This window comes from Leptopilina boulardi, unplaced genomic scaffold (assembly GCF_019393585.1).
Source record: "Leptopilina boulardi isolate dan_hultmark-lab unplaced genomic scaffold, ZJU_Lbou_2.1 LbouV2_172, whole genome shotgun sequence".
NCBI lineage: Eukaryota > Metazoa > Arthropoda > Insecta > Hymenoptera > Figitidae > Leptopilina > Leptopilina boulardi.
The window spans coordinates 678,220-703,519 of NW_026137721.1; the positions used below are offsets into that span (position 1 = coordinate 678,220).

Consider the following 25,300-nt stretch of genomic DNA (forward strand, 5'->3'; position numbering starts at 1 on the left):
ACCGTGCAAGCTTACTGAGCAATCTTGCGATAATCTTACTGTGCAATCTTGCAATAATCTTACACCGCAATCTTTCGGTAAGCTTACCATGCAATCTTGCGATAATCTTACTGTGCAATCTTGCAGTAACCTTACACTGCAATCTTTCGGCAAGCTTACCATGTAAGGTTGGGTTAGGTGGGACATTTGAAGCTTGCTGCAAGCTTGCGGTAAACTTTCCATGCAAGGTTGGCAATATTACGCGGCAAGCTTGCCGCAAGGTTGCTGCAAGCTTACGTGCTATCTGGGAGGAAAGTTGCTAAAAGAAGAGGCGGCAAAATAGGTTAAAACAGTGCCGCAAAAAATTAATGAGTAAAATAACACATCGAAAAAAATTAAAAATTTTTGTTACCTTAAACGTAATAGAACATAACTTTTTTGTTTTAATCTGTATCGAAAAGGGTTAAAGAAAAAAAAGTTTAGGTACTTTTGGGAGTATTTTAAGAGAAAATTAAAAAAAAATTTTTTCAAGAAGAATTTAAATTTTTAAAAATTTGAATAATTTTTGAATTTTTGGGCGGATTAGTCTGTCAAACGCACTCAGGCTTCATTTTTACATGTTGAAAGCGTGTACCAAATATCGAAGCGATTCGTTAAGATATGTTCAAGTTATCGTGGGGACAAAATGAGTCCACAGACAGACTACAGACGACAAACGTCATTCACGTACAGATTCACTAAAATTAGAAAAAAAGTCAAAATCGACCAAAATGAATACTTTCTAACTTATGATGAGAATGTAAAAAAACCACTGCAAAGTTGAAGTTTACTTCCTAAACACTCGTAATAAAACCTTAGTCTTGAATTCTGAAACATACTTACAATTAGTTAAAAATTCCTGTATATAATCCTTAAAGGATTTTTAGAGGTTACAATATAGGATTCTTATAGGTTCCCTGAGGAATCCTGTTAAGAATTCTACACAGGATCACACTAGCATCAGTTGCAGGATATTGGAACAGGGATCCTGTACAAGAACTTTTGCAGGAACATTAGTTACTAAATTTCCTTTGCAAATTTCTGTACAAGAAAAATTATTAAAAGAATATATATATTTTCCATTTAAAGAAATTTCTGCATTAAAATAAATTAAGCTACCAAGGAAATTAAAAGCTATTTAATATTTTTGAATCAGTCGGAAGCTGTATTGAATTCGCATTATTAAAAATAAATCTCTAATTGAGTTTGATTCAAATCATATTTACATTTTTCAAGCTATTCTTCCTGATTACCTGTAAGTTGAGATACAGTGGTATGTTTCTTTTCAATTTTAAAGGCAGCAAATCTAACACTTCAGCGTTAAATTTATTTACAAAGTTCGTTTATTAAAAATTATTAAATTTTGTGAGAAATATGACAATATAAATTAAAATTTTTCGATACAATTCAAAATTGTCTGAACAGATGCATTACATTTTTTATTAATAGAAAATTATTCATTAAAATGAATTTTTATTTAAAATCTTACATTCCAATTCAAAAAGTTAATATAATGAATCCGCATTCTTAAAATTCCTGATTCACTATACGGTGAATTTAATAATCATTTCTTTCCTTACTAGTTATGTTAGATAAAATATTGTACATAGAATTTTAATTAGAAATTTATGATACATGTATTTCAACGAAAATTACCTTGCAAATAGGACAATCAATGTGTTTTTAAATTTTCTCTAAGTATTTCATATTAGTTCTAAAGTAAAATTAAGATTTTTTAATATAAAATTAGAATTGGAATTCTATAAATAGAAGCAATCTAGCATAAAAATCGTTTGTAGGCTCAAAACGGACCAAAAAAAAGTTTCCACAAAAATATCATATAATTGTATTAAAAGTTTTTGGGGTCATTGAATCCAAAAAGGTCAGATTTAAAAAAATCTAAAATAGCGGACCTAATATGGCTACCCAATATGACGGAAAAATTTAAAATTGATTCCATTCATTCAAAATTCGGTGATAGGGGGTTTTTGGGGTCGTTGAATCAAATTTGGGGATAAAATTTAACAGATTCAAAATTTGGATTCATAGAAGCCAAAAAACCACCAGTACCGAATTTTGAACGAATCGAATCAATTTTAAAATTTCCTCCATATTGATTTGCAATTTTAAATTTTTTAAAATTTACCTCAAATTTGGATTCAGCGACCCCAGAAACTCCCGAGTATAAAATTTTAAACGAAACAAATCAATTTAAAATTATTCTCCCATACTGGGTCCGCCATTTTGATATTTTTTAATCTGAACACAAATTCGGATTCAGCGAGTTAGTAATCGAACACATAAGAAATCCTGGTATAAACAGCGCAATATAAACTATTTTGGAATAGAGGATTTTTTATAAAACAATTGCAATGTTTGGAAATGGATAACAATGGTTGGACTTATAAAAAAAAAAAAAAAAAAAAAAAAAAAATTTATAATTTTATGAGTAAGTTACTGTAATTTGTGTTAATTTAAGATGGTTTAAAAAGAGACAATACATAGTTGCTCATGTTTCCTCAAAATAAAGTAATTTTGCCCTGCATTTTACCCATTTTTCATCCGTTTTTGTCTTTTTTTGTCCTTTTTTTAAAAAAAGAGATATAACTTTTTAGTTTTAATCGCTATTAAAAATTTGCAGAGGAAAAAAGTGTTTATTTTTACTCGTATTTTTCAAAAAAAAATTGAAAATTTTTTTTTTTTGAAAAATGCGAATTAGTAGAGGAAGACCTTTTTTACCACCAAAAAGTCATCCAGGATTACAAAAAACTTCCCAAAAAAAATAAATTTATTAAAACTGTTAAAAAAAATGTGACGTAAATTAAAAAAATATCTATTTTTAATTTTTCAAGCAGAAAAACATATTTCAATTGAGAAATTAATTTTCAGTACCATCGGACTGCTTTGCATGATTTGAGATGAATTCGGTCCAAAAAATTCCATTTTTTTACATGATGTCCCAGAAACTTAAAAATTTTTATAGTACTAAACAAAGAATAATTTTCGAAAAACCAAATTTTCATTGAAATTAATATTTAATTTAAATAAAATACATAACAAATCAATATAATGAAAAAAAACAACATTTTGTCAATACTTCTGTCTATTTATTAATAATAATAGTAATAATAAGAAATCACGAATTATTTTGTGATATCACATCATTATGCTCTTCATTTCAATTATAACACAACGTACATACGTTTGTCTCGATCATTATTATAATTTATTTTTTTTACAAGATATGCTCGATGTACAATCATATTTATATTTTTTTTATATATATATATATTATGCTATTAATATTGTACAATAATTTTCCTTAAATACTTAAATAGAAGAAAAATTTTCTTCGACTTTTTCAAAAAAAAAACCAACAAAAAAAATAATAAAATTCTTTTTTTCTACTTCGGCACTAATTAAAAAAAAAACAATAATAATATAAATCAAAAAATTAATTAGTCACATATTATTTAAATACATCAAGTGCAATAAATACAATCATAATAAATGTAACGAAATAAAATAAACATTTTCATTGAATTAACAATTTGACTTTTTTCTTTTTAATTTTGTTACCCTTATATAATATAAATTTCAACTAAAAAAAGACTCACAATCAAAAGAGTTTTGTACTACAAATACATTGTTAGTCACTTTTGACGAAAAAAAAGCAACTTTATTTTTAGTTTATTATTTATATTATTCTTATGCAATTACTTCTAGGAAGAATTTTTTTTGGAAGTTTTTTTTTTTAATTTTAGGACGTTTTTTGTGCACAGAGTGCAAAAATTAGAATTTTACTGACAAACCATTAGGAGATTAATAATTATGCATATATTAAAAGTTGTATTTTCTTTTTTTAGTAATACTTTCTCTTGAGAATGTTTGAAAGTCAACGCTTAGAGCTTTTTTTTTCTTTTTTTTTAATCGATCGACTAATTATAAATTATAATTTATTTAACAAAAAATGGCAATAATTTTTGCGAGAAAATTTTTTTTTTTTTTTTTTTTTGGTCTTCAATGGTTGTATTTGGTCTCTCGTCACTGAATAGAGTTTGTACTTTATATTTCTGTTAAAAAGCGGTTAATATTTCTGGCAGGATTTATGGCTGATTTTCTCGCAAGATTTACGAAAATTTATTTTCACTTTTCTCTCAATTAAAAGAAAAAATAAATAAATAAACTTACCAAGAAAAAAGCTCTAAAAGAAACTTATTTTAAAATAAAAATGAAAAAAAAAGAAACTAAACTATTGCAACAAAAAAAAAGAATAAAAATAATTTAAGAGAAATAAAAAAAAATCGAAAATAAGAGCAAAAATAAAAATGCAAATTATGTAAAAAAAAAAATAGCAAATATTTGAAAAAATAAATTTTCTCAGCAAATGAAACTTAAGTTAATGGGCCCTTTTTTTAATTATGTAGTTATTATTATTATTATTATTATTATTATTATAGATAATATATATTATTTTTCTATTATTTGGATAAGTAAAAAAACTCATTCCTAAGCAATTTCCATTGGTAAAATTGGTAACAAGGAGATTATTTACTAAAAGAGTCGACTTTCACTCAAGTTTTTTTTGTTTTTTTTTAAGACATCCTCACAAAATTACTTATCACTTTCCTCATTAGCAGCTTTTAATTGTCGCAAAATTTGTTGCGAAATTAGTTTTGTTGCTTCGCTTGCATTCGGAATGAGAAACCTGTCCATATCCGAAATGAGAAGAGTGTCATTGTATTGTGTCGTTCCATATTTAAATGTAATAAGATCAGGATGACGTTTGCGTGACGTTATTTTCACAATAGACGAAAGTGGCCGTTTCACTTTAACGTGGGCTGCTCCCTTTCGTCCTGGAATTTCCCTCAGAACAATTAAATGACTCTCCGTCACGAGGAGTTGACTGAAAAAAAAGCCAAAATGCAAAATGTAAATAAACATATAAAATTTATGAATCACAAAAAAAAAATGAAAATTTTAGAAAAATTCGCTTTACAAAAAACGAACATTTTTAATAATTAAAAGAATTAGAAAAATAGGAAATATCCTTTTAGAAAATTTTAATAATTGAAGGTTTTTGTTATAAAATTCAAAGCATTTCAAAGTTTAAAAAAAATTAAAGATTTCAAAATTCGCTGGACATCCTGTTTTCTCTATTAAAATTTTTCAAAGTTAGTAAATAAAAAATTGCTGCAAAAATCAATTATTTTCAAAGAAAGAAAAAGAAATAAAATAATTTAGAAATTAAAAATAAAATTACTTATAGAATAGAAATTAATTTTTTTTTTTTGAAACTAAACAAACCTATCGTAAACAAATCCATTGACTTTCACTTCTTGGCACTTAAAGGAATGTAATAAGTTTGGATCCTTCAACCATTGTTGAATTGAAACAACTTCAACTGGCATTTCACTCTCGGGAAACGAAACCATATCTGTAAAAAAAAAATTAAATAAAATAATTTGCAAAGAAATGAAATTATGTTTTTTAAAAAATATTAATATTTTCTTTCTCTCACCAAGATCATGATCATCGTCTATGCTGAAAACAGGTCCAGCGTTAGGAATGCGTTTAACAAGATCACCATCCTTGGTGATTTTTTTATCCGAATTACTATTTGTACTCGCCGATGGATTGACAATATAGTCGAAAATTTTTCCCTTCACCTCTTGACCTTTTAGCCTCATGGCGAGACCAATTTTACCAAATAAATCGGAATTGTTATTTTTCCCCTTAGCCGGACTTGGTTCATTTGAATTTGAATCAGACATATTTGCATTACACACGAGACAATGTTGTGAATTATGATCGATAAGATTGGAAACAACTTCATCGCCAAAGTATTCGTGAATTGCTGCAAAATGAGAATTAAAAAAAATTCTTACCTTACATTTTTCTCATAATTAAGTACAAATAATGTATTATTTTTGGAAAGTAAATTTTTTTAAAAATATTGCTCATAAACGTTGTGAACTTAACCGACATTAAAAAATTTAACTTTTACAAAATTCAATTGTTTTGTAAATAATGAACTTCAAAAAAAAATTATGTTTATTATTTTTCAAAGAATAATATATTGTTTTTTTTTAATTTATAATTCTTTTTTATTTTTTCAAAATAATATTTTTTTTTTTTATTATTTTTGCAAAATTGTGAATTAAACGTAAATTAATGAATTAAAATTAGAAAAAAATTATTTATTAATTGAAAAAAGGGAAAAATTACATTTTTTTAAATAGTGTGAGAAAAAGGTAAATTAATATTAAATTTATATACCTTGATATCCATTGGCGACCATACTGACGTACTGTGTGTGTTTTTGTAAAAATGATGCGACAACCATGTGAGTATAACGATCTTCTTCTTGTCGTCCACTTCCAAGAAAGCAAAGATGCTCTCCTCCAGCTTGCGAACCAACAGCTAAAGCTTGACGTTGTGCTTGTAATAATCCTTGAACTGCTGTAGCAAAAGCTGCAGGCTCTTGCAACATCTTGAATTTTTTTTTTTTTTTTTGTTAAATTAACACGTTTAGAAATTAATTATAACAACAAAAACAACAACAATAAAAAAAAATTCAAGCCCTTTTCAATATTGCCATCTTTTCGAGAAACAATTATTAAATTATACAATTTTCAATTTTTTAATTAAAAGTCCTTCGAAAATTCAATTATAGGTATAATTTGAAAAATTTCAATGAAATTCTTTTAAAAAAATCGAATTTTTTCAAAATTTTATGAAATTTCAATTATTTTAAAATTCTTTTAACAAAATATTTTCGAATTATTTGCGCGTTAATAATTGTAAAATATTTGTTTTGTTACAAATCAGACAATTATTTATTTATTAATACAAAATTTACATCACATTTAATTCATTAAAGATTTTTTCTTTATAGATTTAAATTTTGATACATTAAAAAAAAAAAAATTAAGAACAAAAATTAGAGGAATATTATATTGATAAAAAAAGGTAAAAAAAAATAAATGAATAAAAATTTTTGCAAAATACTCACTAAATTACAGTCCAAATGAAAAGCAGTGGGCAAATGACCCGCATTATATTGTTCAGCGGGCCTGCAATCGACAAGGAAAAATCGAACAGAATCAACCGAACTATTTGGAATGGAAGCCTCAAATGTATTTTCCACCAATTCCTGAGCAGAAACAGGTAAACAAAGTGCATGAGTAATAAATTTCTCATCGCCACCTTCTCCAAACATTATACTATATAAATCTTGTTTAAAAGACGATGGTGTCTTCATTGCATAATACTGTGCCAAGGAGCAAAAATCTGTCACATCCTCAGCTTCCAAAGCACAAGGCATTGCTGATAATGCATTTACTATACTCTCCTTGTCGTCGTCTTTCATATTTAAAATCTGATCCCTAAATAATGCAATTTTCATTAATTTCTTCAATTATTTCCAAAAGATTTATTTATTATTTCTTAATCTTAAATCTTTTTTTAAAGTAAAATTATATTAATTTTATATATTCTATGTTTTAAAATTCATTTTTTAATCTATTGGCGAATATTCTACTGAAAAAATTTGAATTTTTTGAGAAATAATTTAATTATTACAAAATTATTGACATTTCAAAGTCAAAACATTTTTTTTTGGTTAATTTCAATTAAAAATTTTAAAATATAATTTTTTATATATTCTAAAAAAAAATTATAGTTATTCAAATTTTATTACGGAATTACGATGCTGAAGTACGCAACGTTTATGATCAACAGTTAGAAATCAATTTTTATTTAAGATGGAAAATTTTAAAAATTGTTTACCTAAAAAATATTTCTTTTATCAATTTGTAGATTAATAAAAACCTACAAGAAATACTTTTTAGGCAAAAAATTATTTCTTTAAAAATCGTTTATCATAAACGTTGTCTACTTCAGCTTCGTCGGAATTAATGACTTTTCAAAAAACATGGACAGTTTTAATTTTAATTCAAAAATTTTATTTTCTTTTATAAAAATATAAACATTTCCTGATGCTTGTATTATTATTTATCGTTTAAGTATTTATTTAAAAAAAAATTTTTAAAAACTATTTAAAAATGACCTTTTGAAAAATGTTACTTAAGTAAAAATAAATTTGATTTAAATAAAAAAAAATCATCAGGTTCTGCTGTTTAAAACATAAATTCTGATTTTTATCAGCCTTGATTTTATCATCATTAAAAAAAATTAAAATTTCTCACCTGGCGTTTATCACCATAATAAGTGACAAAAACATCATGAAAAATGGATCGGCTTGCATAAAATAAAGATCCCACATTGTTGAAACAGCTGGTAATGAACAAACACCAGCGAATAAAGTATTGATCCAACTTTTCGAATATTGATCAGGTGAAACTCTTTTTGTATCCAGAAATGAACACAACTCAGGCTCATGGTACAAAAGTAACAGTCTTAAAACAGAGCTATGTGTGTCGCCTCTGTAATAAGAATTAAAATTTATTTACCAAAAACCATTTTATTTAATAATACAGGGATCGCATTAATTTTTTTCTTTTGAAAATAGGTAGAAAAGTGAATTATTTGACAATAATAAGTGACAAAAAGGTAATAAAAAAATCAATTAAAATTTGGATAAATTGAAATTCGGATAATTTGAAACTTTAAATCAAATAAAAATTTTGATAAATTAAAATTCGGTAAATTTGAAACTTAAATTTATTAATCTTTAGATAGATTGAAATGTTGTGAATTTTAAGTTTCGATAGATTGATTTTACATTTGGAATTTAGATAAAATTGAAATTTTGGATCAAATACAATTTAAATAAATTGAAATTTGAACACATTCAAATTTGGATAAATTGAATTTTTTATTCATTGAGTTGATGGTTGATTAGAAATGGAAAATTTAAATTTTGATCAAAAAAATTTTTCAAATTAATTTAAATTAAAATTTATTGAAATTTAGTCTAAATAATTTTTAAATCGATGAAAAATTTTGATAAATTTAAGCATTCAATTAATTTAAGCAATTGAGTTATTTTTAGAAAAAATTAAAATATGTAATTTTGTGTTCTTTAAATTAATATAAGTTCAAAAATATTAAAAAAAAAAAAAAAAGTTCTTTTTACACCAATAAATTATTTCTCAACATTGATGAGCCAAAAGCAATGTTTTTACATTGTAAATTCAATTTTTTTTTTTTTGTTTTTGAAATATTAGATTACATCCGCAAATAAATCAAATTATTAAAAAAATGGTGAAGATAGTAACAAAATATCAAAATAGATGACAAAATTTTAAATAGATGAAAAAAGATGAATAGGTAATATTGTAATCCCTGTAATAATTAAATTAATTACTCATGAACTATTTTTTAATACTACTTTTTAATTAAAAAATAATAATTACTTTTCATTATCCATGTTATTATTTTTATTCAAATATTTAAAAAAAAAATTTTTTAAATTCAAAATCAATATTAATTAATTAGGAATGTAAATAAAAACCTGGGAATATAAATATCTCTGATCGCCTCAAATAAGTTGTAGGTGGATGACTTGGGGAGTTTCAAGGCAATTAATGGTTCTAATAATTCCAGCCATCCATTGTTCTTCTCGTATTTCTTTTTTCGACTCTTGCAATAAAAGGTCAATATGGATTCAAGATCCGAGACAACGGAAACTTTATCTTCATCGTCGTTTCCAAGTTTAGCTTCAATATTTAAACAAGCTTCTATTAATATTAATATTGAATCATTCAATTAAAATGATTAAATGCAATTAAAATAGAAATTTAAAAAAAAATCATGAAAATATAGATTTTTTTTTTACATTTTAGTAAAATTATTTACTCTTTTTATTTTCGATTTATATTAAAATAAAAAAATAATAATAATTTTCTCATATTATTAACGAAGCTGAAGTACGCAACGTTTATGATAAACGATTTTTACAGAAATAATTTTTTAAAATGAATAATTCTATATTTTTTTTTTATAATTTGTTGATTAATTAAAAATACAAAAACTATTTTTTACTCAAAAAAATATAGAATTTTTCATTTTAAAAAATTATTTTTTAAAAAATCGTTTATCATAAACATTGCGTACTTCAGCTTCGTTATTATTATTATTTGTATTTCTATATTTTCAATATTTTATCAATTTTATTAATTTAATTTAATATTTTAATTAATTTTCAACTTTTAAAAAGAAAAATATATTAAAAGACTATGTAAATTAACAATAGAACGAAAATATAAATTAAAATATTTTGTTTTTTTTCAACTCACCCACAAGTTGTTGGCAATCTTCGCGTATAATATTTTGCTCGGGAAGATCGAAAACTTCATTAAAATGAATTAATTGATTGCCACGATCGGTGACATCAAGACAAGCTTGCCAAACATCTGGCCTTAAATTTGCAGGTACAGGCTGTCCTTTACATATTGCATAAATATCCGAAGCAGAAGGTGCTTCTGCATCCAAAAGTGCTGCTTCTAATTCTAATACCCTATATTAATACCAAAAAAAAAAAAAAAAAGAATAATTCAATTTTCCTTCATTTTTTATTGACATCCCTCATGTTTCGTATATATTATAGAAAAATAATTTTCAAATTTTTTACAAAAAAAAATTTTTTTAAATATTCTTTTTGTTTACATTTCAAAAGTTTATATATTATTTTGCAAAAATTGACTAAATTTAAAACCTATAATAACAATTATTTTCTTTTTCAACAAAATTTAAAATGTAAAAACGGTAAAAACATTAAGACGTGACACACGAGGAAACGATAGAAAAAAATAAATGAATACGCCCAAATTTTTCCAAAATTCTTTTAAAAATTTCCTCCTATACGTTATTATAAACATATTGTAAGAAAAACATGGAAATAATTCTAATCAAGAATAAACATTTTTGTCATTGTATATATATATATGTATTTTTATAAAAACAAAAAAATAGAAACAGAATAAAAAAACTGACAGATGATCGAGATTTTAAAAAAAAATACCTAACCTCAAAATCAATTGTTGTGCTAATCTATATAGAAAAAATGTGGAATTTTAAATATATATGTATACAGAAAACTCACCAAGTATTTTCATCATCGTTTAATGACATTTTTGAAAATTTGTTGATTAAATATCCTCAAAAATGATGAAAAAAAAAAAAAAAAATTTCACCAAACACTGTAATGTTATTTAAAGTCTTTTTCGTTTTAAACAATATTTCCAATCTCGTAACATCATTTCTATATAAGATTATAAAATTTTTCTTCACCTCATTTCACGATATTATCGATGTTATCGTTATTTACACGAGCTAAATGATTGTTTTAGAAACAATTATGAAACACGAAACATGTTGACAGATGACATCCATCTTTATTTTTTATTTTCGGATAACCGGAAGTGATAATGACGTGTGCGCCAAATATCCATTTTCGTGGTATTTTAAATTTCATTCTAATTCTAACCTCAAATTTTACATTTTACTTCTAATTCAATAATTTTGATGATTATTGAATAATTTTAATTTTAAAAAGAAAACTTAAAAAATAAAAGAGAATAATAAATCAACATTTTTTTTATTGAATATTATTTCATATTTTTGAAAAAAAAAAATGGAACGGAAGTAATTATCGCGCACGCGCAATAAGTTGCGCATCTCAGTAACCGGAACCCGGAAGTTAATTGTCCAGCTAATGACGCGTATTCCATATAAAGTTGAATATTTCTTTTTTTATTAAGAAATTTTGAATAGAAAACAAGTGTTTTTTGTGAAAAAAACAAAAAAAGAGTAATGACAAATTGTCAAAATAAATAATTTATGATGATTTGAAAGACTATTTTGGAAATATATACACGCAAAAAAAGAGTCAAGTGCAATATGCCATCTTGAAATCAGCTGTCAAGTAAGCAGACGATAATAAAGTGGATATATTATTTATTGACATTTACTCAATTGACTATTCTAATTTACTAATTATGCAAATTATTAACATTACTTTTTATTGAAAAAAAAATTGTAATCATTTGATGAATGTCGATATTTGTTTGTTTATTTTTCACATTTCTCGTGTCATTTTTAAAGGTTAATTTTTTTTTACATTTTTACGATTTTATATAAATAAAAAAAAATATATAATATAAATATATTTTTAGATAAATAATTTTATTGTAAAAAACGAGGAAAATTTCAAATAAATTAAATTATTTTGACAATATTTATCCAAAGACGTTTTAAAAAATTTTATTTGTAATATTTTTTTTTTACTTTTATTTACAAAATGTTTAATACAAATTTTTTTCTAGACTTTTCTAGTTTCGTGATGTTCGAGATTTTTTGGGTAAATATCTGTGATAAAAATTCGCGATTATTTTCATGAACCTTTAAAAAATGTTTTTATATAATTACATATAAAAAGTATAATTATAATAATTATATAATTACATAAAAAAAGAATAGTTAAAACTTTGCTAAAATGTTGAATACGAAGAAAAAAAAATTTATATTTTTATGACAAATATTCACGACGTTGAAGTAAGCAACGTTTATGATAAACAATTGTTGAAAAAAAATTTTTGTAAATGAAAAATTCTCTAATTTTTTGCCTAAAAAATATTTTTTGTAGTTTTCATTAATCAGCAAATTATAAAAGAAATATTTTTTAGACAAAAAATTATAGAATTTTTATTTTAAATAATTATTTCTTAAAAAATCGTTTATCATAAACTTTGCGTATTTCAGCTTCGTAAATATTCTTTATTTCGTTGATTATATTTATTTACCTTTTTTTTTATCATTATTATTATATTTATTTTTTCTTTGATTTTTTTTTTTATTTATATTTTCATATTTTTGACTTTCCCATTTAAAGAATTACTATTTAATTAATTCATTTAATTTTTTAATTTTAACGATGCTGAAGTACGCAACGTTTATGATAAACGATTTTTAAAGAAATAATTTTTTAAAATGAAAAATTCTATAATTTTTTGCCTGAAAAATATTTCTTGTAGTTTTTATTAATCAACAAATTATAAAAAAAAATATATTTTTGTAGGTAAACAATTTAATAATTTTCCGTGTTAAATAAAATTTGTACTATGTACAACATAATAATTATTGTTATAAGAATTTTTAATTAAAAGAATTTTAATTTAATTTAATTTACATTTATTTGCAATTTTGATTTTATTTGATTTACATTTAAAAGAATTTTATCAATGAATAAAAATACAATTTTTTCTATTGAATTAAAATTTATAGAAAATATTTTTAAAAGAAAATGAAAATTATGCTAATAATATAATAATAATTATTAATTGTTATTTATTCAGAAGATTGGAATAAAAAAATCTCCAATTATTAGATATTTTTTTATTCTAATCTTCTGAATTAAATTTTACGACTTATAAAAAGAGTGAAATCTTTTTAAAATTTTTATTTTTTTTTTTTATTTGATTTGTTATTTATTTTCATATTTTTCTGTTTTATTTCAGCAGAAAAAAAATTCAATGAATGAGAGGAAATGGAAATATCACAAACAAATTTGACAATTGGCGATAATTCTGTGGATTTTTCAAGTATCTCAATAAAAAAGGAAATTCATACAAATGATCAACAATTAGATCGTTACAGTTCAGTGAAAATAAGAAAAACATTAAATAACGAATGTCTGGAGGAAACGGAAACATGTCCAAGAATTTTGCAAAATTTCACATTCCTCGATCCAAATCTCAATGCTATTCAACATAATAATGAATCGTCAACAATAAATAATATTCTCACAGATCCACTTTATGTTAATTCAATTAATTCCGCAAGTATAAGTGGAGAAATAACAAAACGTGATACAACTAATGATAATATTGTCACAACAATATCAAATGATTTATTGGAGAGTTTAAATATACATATTAAAAAAGAAACCGGTAGTTCCGATGAAACATATTCGACAGAATGGCTTTGTGATGTTAATGAGGATCCTGGAATAAAATTGAAAATTACAAAAAATATAAAAATTGAAAAAATCGACGACGACGACGACGACAACGACGATAATTCGGCAAATGATACTGATAATTTTGATGAGAAAACAATAAATGAACAACCAAAGAGAAAAATATGTTCAATTTCATTGTCCGATTGTCGTGAGAGATTGAGAAAAAAAGCTGAACGTATGCGCGAGAGACGAAAGAAACTCTACGAGACAGAATCGCCTAACGAGAGAATTGAACGTCTTGCCAAGGAGGCAGCAAAAAGACGTGAAATGAGAATGTATTATGAGACGCCCGATCAAAAGAGAAAACGTCTTGATGTTGAGGCAGCGCGTAAACGTGAATACAGAATGTACAATGAAACACCAGACGTGAGACGAAGTCGATTGGATCGCGAGGCCGAACGAAGAAGATTAAAACGATTGAATTTATATGCGAATGAATCGCCAGAAAAGAGACGCGAGAGATTAAATAAAGAATCAGCGAAAAGACGTGAGGCACGATTAAATCAGTACGCAAAAGAAAGTGTTGACGAAAGAAAAGAAAGATTAAAACGTGATGCATTACGTGCAAGAGAAATGAGATTTACAAGATCGGCAATTGAAAGTGAAGATGAGCGACGTGATCGTTTAATAAAGGATGCAATGCGTAAAAAGGAATTACGTATGCTTAGTCGCGAAACGGATAATAATTACACGGAATTACAGACTGTTAGAAGTTTCGACGATTTAAATGATTCACAGGTAAAAAATGAATTTGAAAGTCAATTTAGTGGACATTACATGAGTAATTGGATGGTGTGGTTTCAAAATACTTTAACACAACAAGTTCAATCCTCGGATGAGAGTATTGATCCACAGTCAAGTAAATAAATAGTATTTTTTATTTATTAAAATTCAATACAATTGTGAATATTTTCCGAAAATTCTTACTGTCATCAAATTTTTCTTTGCACCGAAATATATTTAATTTTGATAATATTAATTACGGTTTAAATTTGCACTTTGAAAGAAAAGCGATGATTATTTTCATAAAGTTCATTTAGTTTTGTATTTCCAGTAAATTGAATTTTATTAGAATTTTTACAACAAGAAATATTTATTTAATCAAATTAATTTATTGATTCATAAATAATAGATGAAAAAAACAAATTAAATTAAAGAAAAACCTTCGTTATTACATTTGTAATGGTTTCAGTTAAAAAAAATTTATTTTCGAGATTTTGTCATTTTAAACGCAAATTTGACATTTCTCTTTTTTTTCACCAGCGATTTAGTAAAATTAAATACGTTGGTAAAATTCACGTTTACGATCAACGATTTAGAAAAAAAAATTATCTTTCTGTGTAAATTATAATTTTTTTTTTTAATTTTTGTAATGCTTCCTGAAAAATTTTTAAAAGATAAAATTTTTTTTTTAATGTTGGTAGAAACTTAAATAAAAATTCAATTTAGTAGAAAGTATTAAAGAAAAATATATAATTACTTCTCAATACAAATATTGATAATTAAATTTAAATTATATGATACCGTATAAAATTCAAAAATTTTGGTAAATAATATTTCAACTCTATAAATTTTTAATTCACTGGAAAGAATTAATGAATTTTTTGAAATATTTTATGCTTTTAAATCAAACAAAAATTTGAGAAATATTCACGCCCGCAAAAGTGATGATAAATTTTGATATTTAGAGGGTAAAAATTATTGAAAATTTAAATATTTATGAATTTTCTAATTCTAGATTTTTTTTTTATATATTTGTATAAGTATTAACAATTTTTTTTTTGTTTATATTGTTTATTTAACAAATTTTATTTTCATCAATACTGGCTATGGTGAATTAAAAAATTTACCAGTGTGATCAACATCTGTAAATTACTTTTTACAACAATAATGTGAAGAATTTTTTCAAGGGTATTAAAATTACACATAATCTTTAATTTTTTTTTTTTTTTTTTTTTTTTATAGGGCACAAACGAAGTGAGACGAAGGTTGAGAGAAAAAAGGCTTTTGCAAAATATGAAAATGAAATGATCATATATATATATATATATATATATAATATATATTTCTTTAATAATTGACAAATTTATGTGTCTAACAGTAAAATAATTAGAAAAATTGAAAGTACAGAAAGTGTCCAAAATTTTCCAAAAAAATTTTGTAAAATTAATTTTTTTTTTTTTCATTTTTAATTATTATTTTTTGTTAATTATAATTATTTATATATTATTTATTATTACGTGATTAATAATATCAATAATTCAACAATTATAATATATTTCAGAGGAAATTTTTTTGGAAAATCTTGTCTTGCACGCAATGATAAAAATTTAGTTGAAAAAATTAATATTTAAGAAAATTATTATTAATATAGAGTTAATATTATAATTAAAAATTTTTTTTTACCGTTATTTCATTAACTCTAAAAACGTTGATTATTTTTATTTCTTTTTTTTATGAAAAAAAAAGTTTAGTGCAAAGAATATGAGCATATAAAAAATTACATTATTTTCATTTAGAAAATACTATTTAATTATAATGAATTTATTTTTTTGTTACATATTAACAAAAGCAATTAAAATATATAGGAATTTCTATAAATTAGACATAAATACGTTATCGTAATTTTCTATTCAATAAATATATAGGACTAATGAGAAAAATATTTCACTTGTAATTAATTGAAGAAGATTACAAAGTAATGTAGATTATTTATAAATTATATATATAGTTAAATTATTATTTTTCATTTATTTTGTATTTGTTTTTAAAACACTGTAATTCTTCAATGATAATATATATGTTAAATAAATAAATTTTCAAACTAAACTTGGTTTTTTTTTTTAAATTTCATTTTTGTGTATGAAATAATAATTTTTGACGAATTTTCAAAAATTTATTACATTTTAGACTAATAATTAATAATCTAATCACTATATATGTGTAAAATATTAGAAAATATATTTCAATTATAAAAAAGTTTAAAAAGTAAATTTAAAAAATTGCAATTTTTTAAAATTTCTGCCACCAGAAAGCGCCACTTATTTCCGATTTCCTGTTATCAACTTTTGACATTTCGATCATATGTTCATATGATTTTAAAACGGTTGTACAATTGTTGTTTTCTTTTTATTAAAACAAAAAAAAAGTGTTATTTACCAACTACAAAACTGTAAAAAGTGTATTTAAAGAATATTTATCAACGTGACTAAATAACAATGGGATCAGATCATACAAGTAGACGATGGAGTCATTTGCAAAAAGTTTTAGAGCGATCTGGACCATTTTGCCGGCCTGATTTTGAGCCTTCTTCAGAAACTCTTCCTTTTTTAATGGAAAGTTGTAAAGTATTGATTGTTGGAGCTGGAGGACTTGGTTGTGAATTATTAAAAAATTTAGCTTTAATGGGCTTTCGACAAATTCATGTCATTGATATGGATACAATAGATCTTTCTAACCTCAACAGGTATGATGTTATATTTTTTTCGATCACATTTATTTAAAAAATTCCCAAAAATATTATTTAACGTTTTGTCATCTCAAAAAAAAGGATAAATATAATTTCTCTTACTATTTTAGTACATTATTTTATATTTCCCCTTTCTAATAAACAAAATAAAAGAACAAATTTTCTAACCTCAAAATGTTTTTTTTTTATAATTTATTTTTCTTTTGTACTCAGTGTTCAATTCAAATATTATTGACTAAAATAAAAATCAAAATTTTAATTTATTTACAATGTTTATGATCAACAATTTTTAAAGAATAATTATTTATAATAATTTTAATTTAATTTTTAAATAATTAAAATATGAATTTTCGTCTTGGAGGATATTTGCAATTTTTATAGATTAAAAAATTATAAAAAAAACATATTTTTAGATAGTCTAATAAATTTTATAATTTTTCGTCTTACAACAAAAAATTTATTTCCTGATCGTTGATAAATTTATTAAAATATAAAAATGTTATTTTTGTGTTTTAAAAAAAAGTTTGTTGTTCCTTTTTTTTCCAAATATAGGCAATTTTTATTTCGTCACAAAGATTTGGGCTCGTCAAAGGCCGAGATTGCCGCACGTTTTGTAAATGAACGTGTTAACGGTTGCAATATTGTACCACATTTTTGTAAAATCCAGGACAAAGACGATTCATTTTATCGGCAGTTTCACATTGTTGTTTGTGGTTTAGATTCAATTGTTGCGAGACGTTGGATTAATGGCATGTTAATTTCACTATTAGTTTACAATGAAGGTGAACTCGATCAAAGTAGCGTTATTCCTTTGGTCGATGGTGGCACCGAGGGTTTTAAAGGAAATGCTCGTGTGATATTGCCAGGAATTACCGCATGCATTGAATGTACTTTGGATCTTTATCCACCTCAAGTAAATATCATATTAAATGTGTTTTTCTATTTTCTTTTTACAATATTTTGTAACTAATGAATAAGCTTCAAAAATTAATTTATTCCAATTTTCATTTTACAGAATTTAATTACCTATAAAATTTAATTTTAGTTAAATTTTGATTTTTTAATTAAATTTTTTAAAATTAATTTTCAAAATTATAATATAGGGTCAACCGGGGTAAATCCGAACGCTTTTAGTAAGTTTCAACAATAACATAAGTTTTTTCTTTAAAAAAAAAATACTTCCGGTATTCTGGTGCATGAAGTTGTTACTTTACTTCCATAGAACAATTTTATGGGGTAGCAAAAATTTTTGATAAATTACAATCGCAGGAAACTTAGCGTTCGTATTTACCTCGATACTTTGCAACTTTCCTAAAATACCGGGGTAAATACGAACGCCACTGTATTTCAGAAAAATCTTAGGGAAAATAAATTTAAAGTATTGCAATTGTTAAACTTATATAAAAACTCAAAAAAAAAATACGATAATAAACCTATTATGTAATAATGCATCATATATAAATACAAAAATCAAACAGGTTAAAAATTAAAATGCATTACACAATTAAAACCTTCAATAACTTTATCAAATCATAACGGATTTTTGCAAAACTTGGTACAGAAAGTATTTTGGAGTGATTGAATGTAAATACAAAAATAAAAGTCAAATTTTTCAAATTCAAAATGGCGGACTTTCCTAAAACTTATTTTTAAAAATGATCAAAAATTCGTAATCAGCGACCCTGAAACCCCCCGAGTAACAATTTTCGAGCGAATCCAATGAATTTTTTAATTCTCGTCCGCCATTTTGAATTTTGAAAAACTGACTTCAAATTGGTAATTAGCGACCCCAAAAATCGTAGAATACCAAATTTTATTAAGATCCTGAAAAACTTTTTTCAACAAACCATTTGGCAAAAAAATTGAAACACTCCTTCGAGAGAACAGAGATTAAGTTTCTGCTTATTAATTACTAACGAGGATACGTATAGAAAGAAAAACTTTTTTCTATGTACTTTTATAATGTTAAAATAATAGTGTAATGAAATAAAAACAATTTTGTGTGGCTCTGATGTAAAAAAAAATTATTCAAAATACCGTTCGGATTTACCCCGGTTTTCCAATTTTCCTGGGTAAATACGAACGGTCTGATATTATTAATAAAATTTTACAGAAGGCAAAAATCAAAAATAGTTTCTGTTCTAGTATTCATAACAAACAATTATAAATAATAAAATGAATTTTTAGCTTCTTTTTCTTCAAATACGAGACAAAATACTGAAAGAGTGTCATCTATGATTTTCAATCTTTTTTGCAATACTTGTTATCTTTATTTATGCTAAAATTTATGTAAAATTTCTCATATCGAACTTATTTTTAAAAATTTTAATTAAGCTGAAATAATTAGCGTTCGGATTTACCCCGGCTGACCCTAATTTAAAAAATTAAAAGACAAAAATTTTTTTAATTAATAATTTTTTAAATAAAACTCGAAATTTTGGAATAATTAACATTTGATACTTATCTTATAAATTTTTATTATTTTTTATTAATGATTTTTTTTAAAAATAATTTAACAGAATTTTTTCATTTAACCGAAATTCTATTTTACAGAATTTTTAATTAAACAAATTTTCATTTTAGAAACTTTTTATTTCATCGAATTTAAATTTAACAGAATTATTATTTGCTCGAATTTTTCATTAGACAGAATAGTCATTTAAAAGAATTTTTTTTTTTTTTTATAGAAAGAATTATTGTCTAGCCGAATTTTTATTTGACTTTTAATTCATAAAACGCTCAATTTTTATTTTACGGTACGACTTTTTCGACTATTTCTGATTTTTTTTCAAAAATACGACTTATTTTAATAAAATGCGACTTTTTCGACTTTTTTTTACATTTTTTTTTTTACAAAATATTTAATGAATTGCGTCTTCTTTTAGTATACAATGCAGATCTTTTTTATTTCAATTATTTAACAAATTTTTAACTAACATTCATCACGAAATTAATTATTTTTAAAAATTTTGAAGAAATTCATCACAAATTCAATTATTTTAAACTGTTTGTCGAATAAAAAAAATTTATAAAATTCAATAATTGTTTGAAATTTAAAAAAAACTCAGCAATGATAATTATCAAAAATTTTTAATTCAAAATCACTTGCAAAAATTTCAATTAATTTTAATGATTTTTATAATATTCGTCGAAAATTTAATTATCTGAAAACATTTTGCAATTAATAGTATATTATGTGGCAAGCACGTAAAGTAGTACTTTTTAGGTGAGGATGTATTTTTCAGTACGAGCTGTCGTTAGTGCGACGTAGGTGAGACGAAGGCGAGCCAAGTCGAACCGAAGTCGCACAGACAGCGAGTATTGAAATCATCCGAACCTAAAAATTGCTACGTGCGAGCCACATACGCTATTTTTTTCGCCATTGTTATGAAAAAGTTATAATATATATAATATATAATATTTGGGTAGAATGACAAAAGGGGTCAAGCGGCAATTCACTGTTTTTACAGGAAGTAAAAAAAACATTTTTAAAAATTTTGCAGGTCATTTAAAAAAAACTGAGAAAACCGTTTCGATATATTAGTATGTTTTAATAAATAAACAACAATTTGTTGAAATAATCCCTACATATTAACGACAAAATTAAAAAAAACTGTGGTGCCTTGAGGTTATATCAACTGCGCACATTTTCTTTAAGCATTAATTATAAAAAAAATATACAGTTTAAAGAAAAACTGTAAAATTAGTTTCATTCTATGGAATCGACGAAATGAATAGAAAAAAAAATTCCTTTAAAAAATTGTTTGTTTTCAAAAAAATTACGAATTAATTGCTTGCTTTGGAATTGAGCAATACTTTCATCTTTAAATTCAATTGTTTACTTAGTATAATCATAAAAATATTTAAAAATTAATAACAAAATGATTTTAAAATTGTTTAAAATTGAAAATATATATTATTATTATTATTATTATTAATTTTATTAATTAAAATATTATTAAAATTAAATTAAAATAAAATATTAAAATAAAACTTAAAAAAATATTATTTTTGATCAAAATTGAACAGATGGATAAAAATGTGAAGAATGAAATTCATAAAAACATTTCACCTTCATATCGATGAGACAAAAGTTTTGAACGTTCAAATGAACGAAACTTTTTTTGCAACTTCTTTAAGTACTAATTTTATTACAAAATATTTGTTTTAATTATCTAAAAAGAAGTTATTAATTTAATAATTGTTTAATTTATTGTTTTATTTTACATTGTCCTCATAATTTTTAATAATTTATAGATTGAAAAAATATTTCGCAATATTTTTAAATTTGTTAAGTTATGTATAATATTATTGACTCACCACTTTCTTTTGTTTTTCAATCAGGTTGCAATAAAGTAAACTTGAGGCTATTTTATTAATTTAATTTTTATTAAAAACTGATTTAAATACGCAATAAAAAAGGAAATCCTTCTACAGAAATGTGTAAATGAATTTTCTGTAGAAGGATTTCCTTTTTTATTGCGTATTTAAATCAGTTTTTAATAAAAATTAAATTAATAAAATAGCCTCAAATTTACTTTATTGCAACCTGATTGAAAAACAAAAGAAAGTGGTGAGTCAATAATATTATGCATAACTTAACAAATTTAAAAACATTGCTTTTTACAAATCGAAAATGCCTTGCAGATGCGGAAAAAAATCTATTAATAAAAAAGATATTGTTAAAAAGAAACGATATGAAGGTGAAATGTTTTTATGAATTTCATTCTTCACATTTTTATCCATCTGTTCAATTTTGATCAAACATATTATTTTTTTAGGTTTTATTTTAATATTTTATTTTAATTTAATTTTAATAATATTTTAATTAATAAAATTAATAATAATAATAATAATAATATATTTTATAAATATAATTTATAAATATTTTTATGATTATACTAAGTGAACAATTGAATTTAAAGATGAAAGTATTGCTCAATTCCAAAGCAAGCAATTAATTCGTAATTTTCTTGAAAACAAACAATTTTTTAAAGGAATTTTTTTTTCATTAATTTCAAAAATTTCAATTTTAAATCTTTCAAAATTAAATTACTTTTAAAAAATTGTATCTAAAATTAGTTGATAAATTATTTTCAATTCTGTAAAATTTAATTATTGTCTGAAAATTAACAAAATTATTTGAAATACAATTATTTCTAAAAATTTCAACTTTAACTATTTTAAAATTATTATTATTTAAAAAAAAAATTTTTATTTAAAAATCTATAAAACTTTTTTTTAAATAAAAAAAATGGACTTTTTCGACTTTTTTTGAAATATAAATCGACTAAAACGACTTTTTTTGTGCTTTTAAGTTGATCCGAGGTCTGTAAAATAAAAATTCAACGTTTTAAGAATTCAATGAAAATGAAAATTCATCTAGAAAAGAATTCTTTCAAATGTTCTTTAACTGTAAAATAAAAATTCTATTAAATGACTTTTCTGTTTATAATGAAAATTCGAGCAAATAAATGAGCTAAAAGTTTTTAACGTTCATATGAACGAAATTTGTTTTGCTACTTCTTTAAGTACGAATTTTATTACAAAATATTGTTTAAAATATCAAAAAAGAAGTTATTAATTTAATAATTGTCTAATTTACTTTTTTATTTTACATGGTCAGCATAATTTTTTAATAATTTATAGATTGAAAAAAATATTTCGTTCATATGAACGTTCAGAACTTTCAGCTCATGCAAATAATAATTTTGATAAATTCAAATTCGATGAAATAATAAGTCTGTAAAATGTAAATTCAATTAAGTAACATTTCTGTAATATAGAAATTCAGTTTAACTGAATTTCTGTTTAATAATAATTCAAAGAAATAAAAATTCATTTTAATGTAAATTCTAGGTAATGAAATTTTGTCAAATAAAAATAATTGGTAACAAATTAATTTTAGACAAAAACAATTAATTGAATTTTTTATCATGAAATTTGTATGTTAAGGGGAGGGACCGGTTTTTTTTCACTATTCTGAATAACCAATCGTATGAATTTTGAAAAATTTCAAATTTTTTCAAAAGAATGAAATTTTTGAAAAATAGGAATAAATTGTAAACTAGTTAAAAATTACTTTTTTTAATTTTTCATATTGGAATATAATTTCAGGTTCTGAAAAAATATAAAAAAATAAAATTGTTAACTCTTAAGCAATGTCAATTTTTATTAGTCTAAATTTTGATAGATTGAAATTTCACTGGTTCCTCACTTTAATATTCAATAAGAGAAAGTTGAAAAATCTTTTTAAAACATTTTGAAAAAACTTAAAAATTTATTTAATTAGAAATTGTAAAATTTGTTTTCTTAAGGTCACATATCCATTGTGTACAATTGCAAATACTCCACGATTGCCGGAACATTGTATAGAATATGTCAAAGTTGTTTTATGGTCAAAGGAAAATCCCTTTGAGTGCGTCATTGACGGTGATGATCCACAGCATATAAATTGGATTTATGAAAAATCAACTGAGAGAGCAACTCAATTTGGTATTCGTGGATTAACATATAGACTCGTTCAGGGAGTTGTTAAAAATATTATTCCTGCAGTTGCTTCGACAAATGCATCAATTGCCGCGACTTGCGCCACTGAAGTTTTTAAACTTGCCACTAGTTGCAGTGCTTCTATAAATAATTATATTGTAAATATACACATTTTTATCTATTAACGTATATCATTTATTTTAGTTAAAATTAAAAAAATATATATATATCAAATTAACAGGTTTTGAATAATATCGACGGAATTTATACATACACATATGAGGCGGAGAGAAAAAATGATTGTGTCGCCTGCAGTCAAATACCACGTGAAATCGAAGTAAAAACACCAAAAACAAAATTAAAAGAATTAATTGAAATTCTATGCGAACGTGCCGATTTACAAATGAAAAATCCCGGCATAATGGCAATGATTAATGGAAAAAATAAAACTCTCTATATGCAAACAGTTGCAAGTATCGAGGAGAAGACACGAGAAAATTTATCAAAAACCCTAAATGAATTGGGTTTAAATGAAGGCGATGAAATATATGTAGCCGATGTTACAACTCCCAATACAGTTGTTTTTAAATTAAAATTTTTCACCACCGACATTGAAATGACCTAGCGATTAATAATTTATCATTAAGATTTTGTAAAAAAAAAGAAAAAGAATTACAATTAAGTTTTAAGATTAAAATTTACATTAATGATGATAATAATAGTATTTAAATATAATGGTAAAATTAATAATTTAAATATTAATAACCTAATATTGTGTAAAAAGTAATTTAAAAAAAAAATTAAATAAAATTAATATTTAAATATGAGGCAAAATTTCTGAAGTAATCCTCTAATGTTCATTTTTTCAAAAATGTCGAAAACTTTTATTTATATAAAATAATGTTACGAATAACAATAAAAATAAAAGAGAACGTGAATATTTTAAGAAGCGTTTAATTAAATTACATGAATTATTAAATAATTTCATTATATTTATTGGGAAATTTGTTTAATAAGTAAAAATTGCAATTGGAATTTTTTTTTTAAGTACTAAGACTTGAAATTAAGAAAACAATTTCACATCTCTCTGTTCTTTTATGAGAATAGTGAAAGATGTAAAAAATATTTTTAAATCTAATATTTCAGAAACCAAGCAAAATATCTTCGATAAATTTTAATAGCCAATAAATTATGTTAATAAAAAAATATCTCACAAAATCTCCAATTTTTTTTTTGATTATCCTGAAAAAAGTTTGCAACCTTCAAAAGATTGCCCGGAAATTTTTTATATTCTATATTATTAACTGATAATAAAATGTTTTTTCAATTTACCATGTCTC

General features: G+C 23.4%; 3 protein-coding genes across 6 annotated transcripts; 2 read left to right on the plus strand and 1 right to left on the minus strand.

Moving 5' to 3' along the window:
* Window positions 1-3,960: 3,960 nt before the first annotated feature.
* LOC127277654 (TBC1 domain family member 23) lies at window positions 3,961-11,395 on the minus strand. Its single transcript, XM_051298955.1, has 9 exons — window positions 11,087-11,395; window positions 10,281-10,501; window positions 9,497-9,701; window positions 8,229-8,465; window positions 7,034-7,406; window positions 6,298-6,511; window positions 5,540-5,875; window positions 5,326-5,455; window positions 3,961-4,924 (listed from the first exon to the last, which is right to left on the minus strand). Exons 1-9 carry the CDS (start codon window positions 11,113-11,115, stop codon window positions 4,633-4,635), a joined length of 2,037 nt encoding a protein of 678 aa, XP_051154912.1. The 5' UTR covers window positions 11,116-11,395; the 3' UTR covers window positions 3,961-4,632.
* Window positions 11,396-11,676: 281 nt separating this feature from the next.
* On the plus strand, window positions 11,677-16,139 carry LOC127277655 (calponin homology domain-containing protein DDB_G0272472-like). 4 transcript variants are annotated; one of them, XM_051298957.1, is made up of 3 exons: window positions 11,677-11,908; window positions 13,503-14,861; window positions 15,968-16,139. In XM_051298957.1, the coding sequence occupies exons 2-3, from the start codon at window positions 13,529-13,531 to the stop codon at window positions 16,081-16,083; spliced, it is 1,449 nt and encodes a 482-aa protein (XP_051154914.1). In that variant the 5' UTR covers window positions 11,677-11,908; window positions 13,503-13,528; the 3' UTR covers window positions 16,084-16,139. The 4 variants fall into 4 exon arrangements, with proteins under 4 accessions (XP_051154914.1, XP_051154913.1, XP_051154917.1 ...); XM_051298956.1 differs by having other exon boundaries at window positions 11,681-11,908; window positions 13,500-14,861; window positions 15,968-16,138; XM_051298960.1 differs by having other exon boundaries at window positions 11,682-11,908; window positions 13,500-14,740; window positions 15,968-16,126.
* A 928-nt stretch (window positions 16,140-17,067) lies between these two features.
* On the plus strand, window positions 17,068-24,782 carry LOC127277656 (NEDD8-activating enzyme E1 catalytic subunit). The gene is made up of 4 exons (XM_051298961.1): window positions 17,068-17,468; window positions 18,024-18,384; window positions 23,789-24,118; window positions 24,202-24,782. Exons 1-4 carry the CDS (start codon window positions 17,221-17,223, stop codon window positions 24,583-24,585), a joined length of 1,323 nt encoding a protein of 440 aa, XP_051154918.1. The 5' UTR covers window positions 17,068-17,220; the 3' UTR covers window positions 24,586-24,782.
* The last annotated feature ends 518 nt before the right edge of the window (window positions 24,783-25,300 follow it).

Bases quoted from the DNA above. Each gene is read 5' to 3' on its own strand.
- LOC127277656 (XM_051298961.1), top strand. From the start codon at position 17,221: ATGGGATCAGATCATACAAGTAGACGATGGAGTCATTTGCAAAAAGTT. The intron at 18,385-23,788 runs GTAAATATCATA...TGTTTTCTTAAG, and splicing joins TGGATCTTTATCCACCTCAA to GTCACATATCCATTGTGTAC. The intron at 24,119-24,201 runs GTAAATATACAC...TCAAATTAACAG, and splicing joins CTTCTATAAATAATTATATT to GTTTTGAATAATATCGACGG.
- LOC127277655 (XM_051298957.1), top strand. From the start codon at position 13,529: ATGGAAATATCACAAACAAATTTGACAATTGGCGATAATTCTGTGGAT. The intron at 14,862-15,967 runs GTAAATAAATAG...TTTTTTTTATAG, and splicing joins GAGTATTGATCCACAGTCAA to GGCACAAACGAAGTGAGACG.
- LOC127277654 (XM_051298955.1), bottom strand. From the start codon at position 11,115: ATGTCATTAAACGATGATGAAAATACTTG. The intron at 9,702-10,280 runs GTGAGTTGAAAA...TAAATATTGAAG, and splicing joins AGATTGCCAACAACTTGTGG to CTAAACTTGGAAACGACGAT. The intron at 5,456-5,539 runs GTGAGAGAAAGA...TTTTTTTTACAG, and splicing joins AGACGATGATCATGATCTTG to ATATGGTTTCGTTTCCCGAG.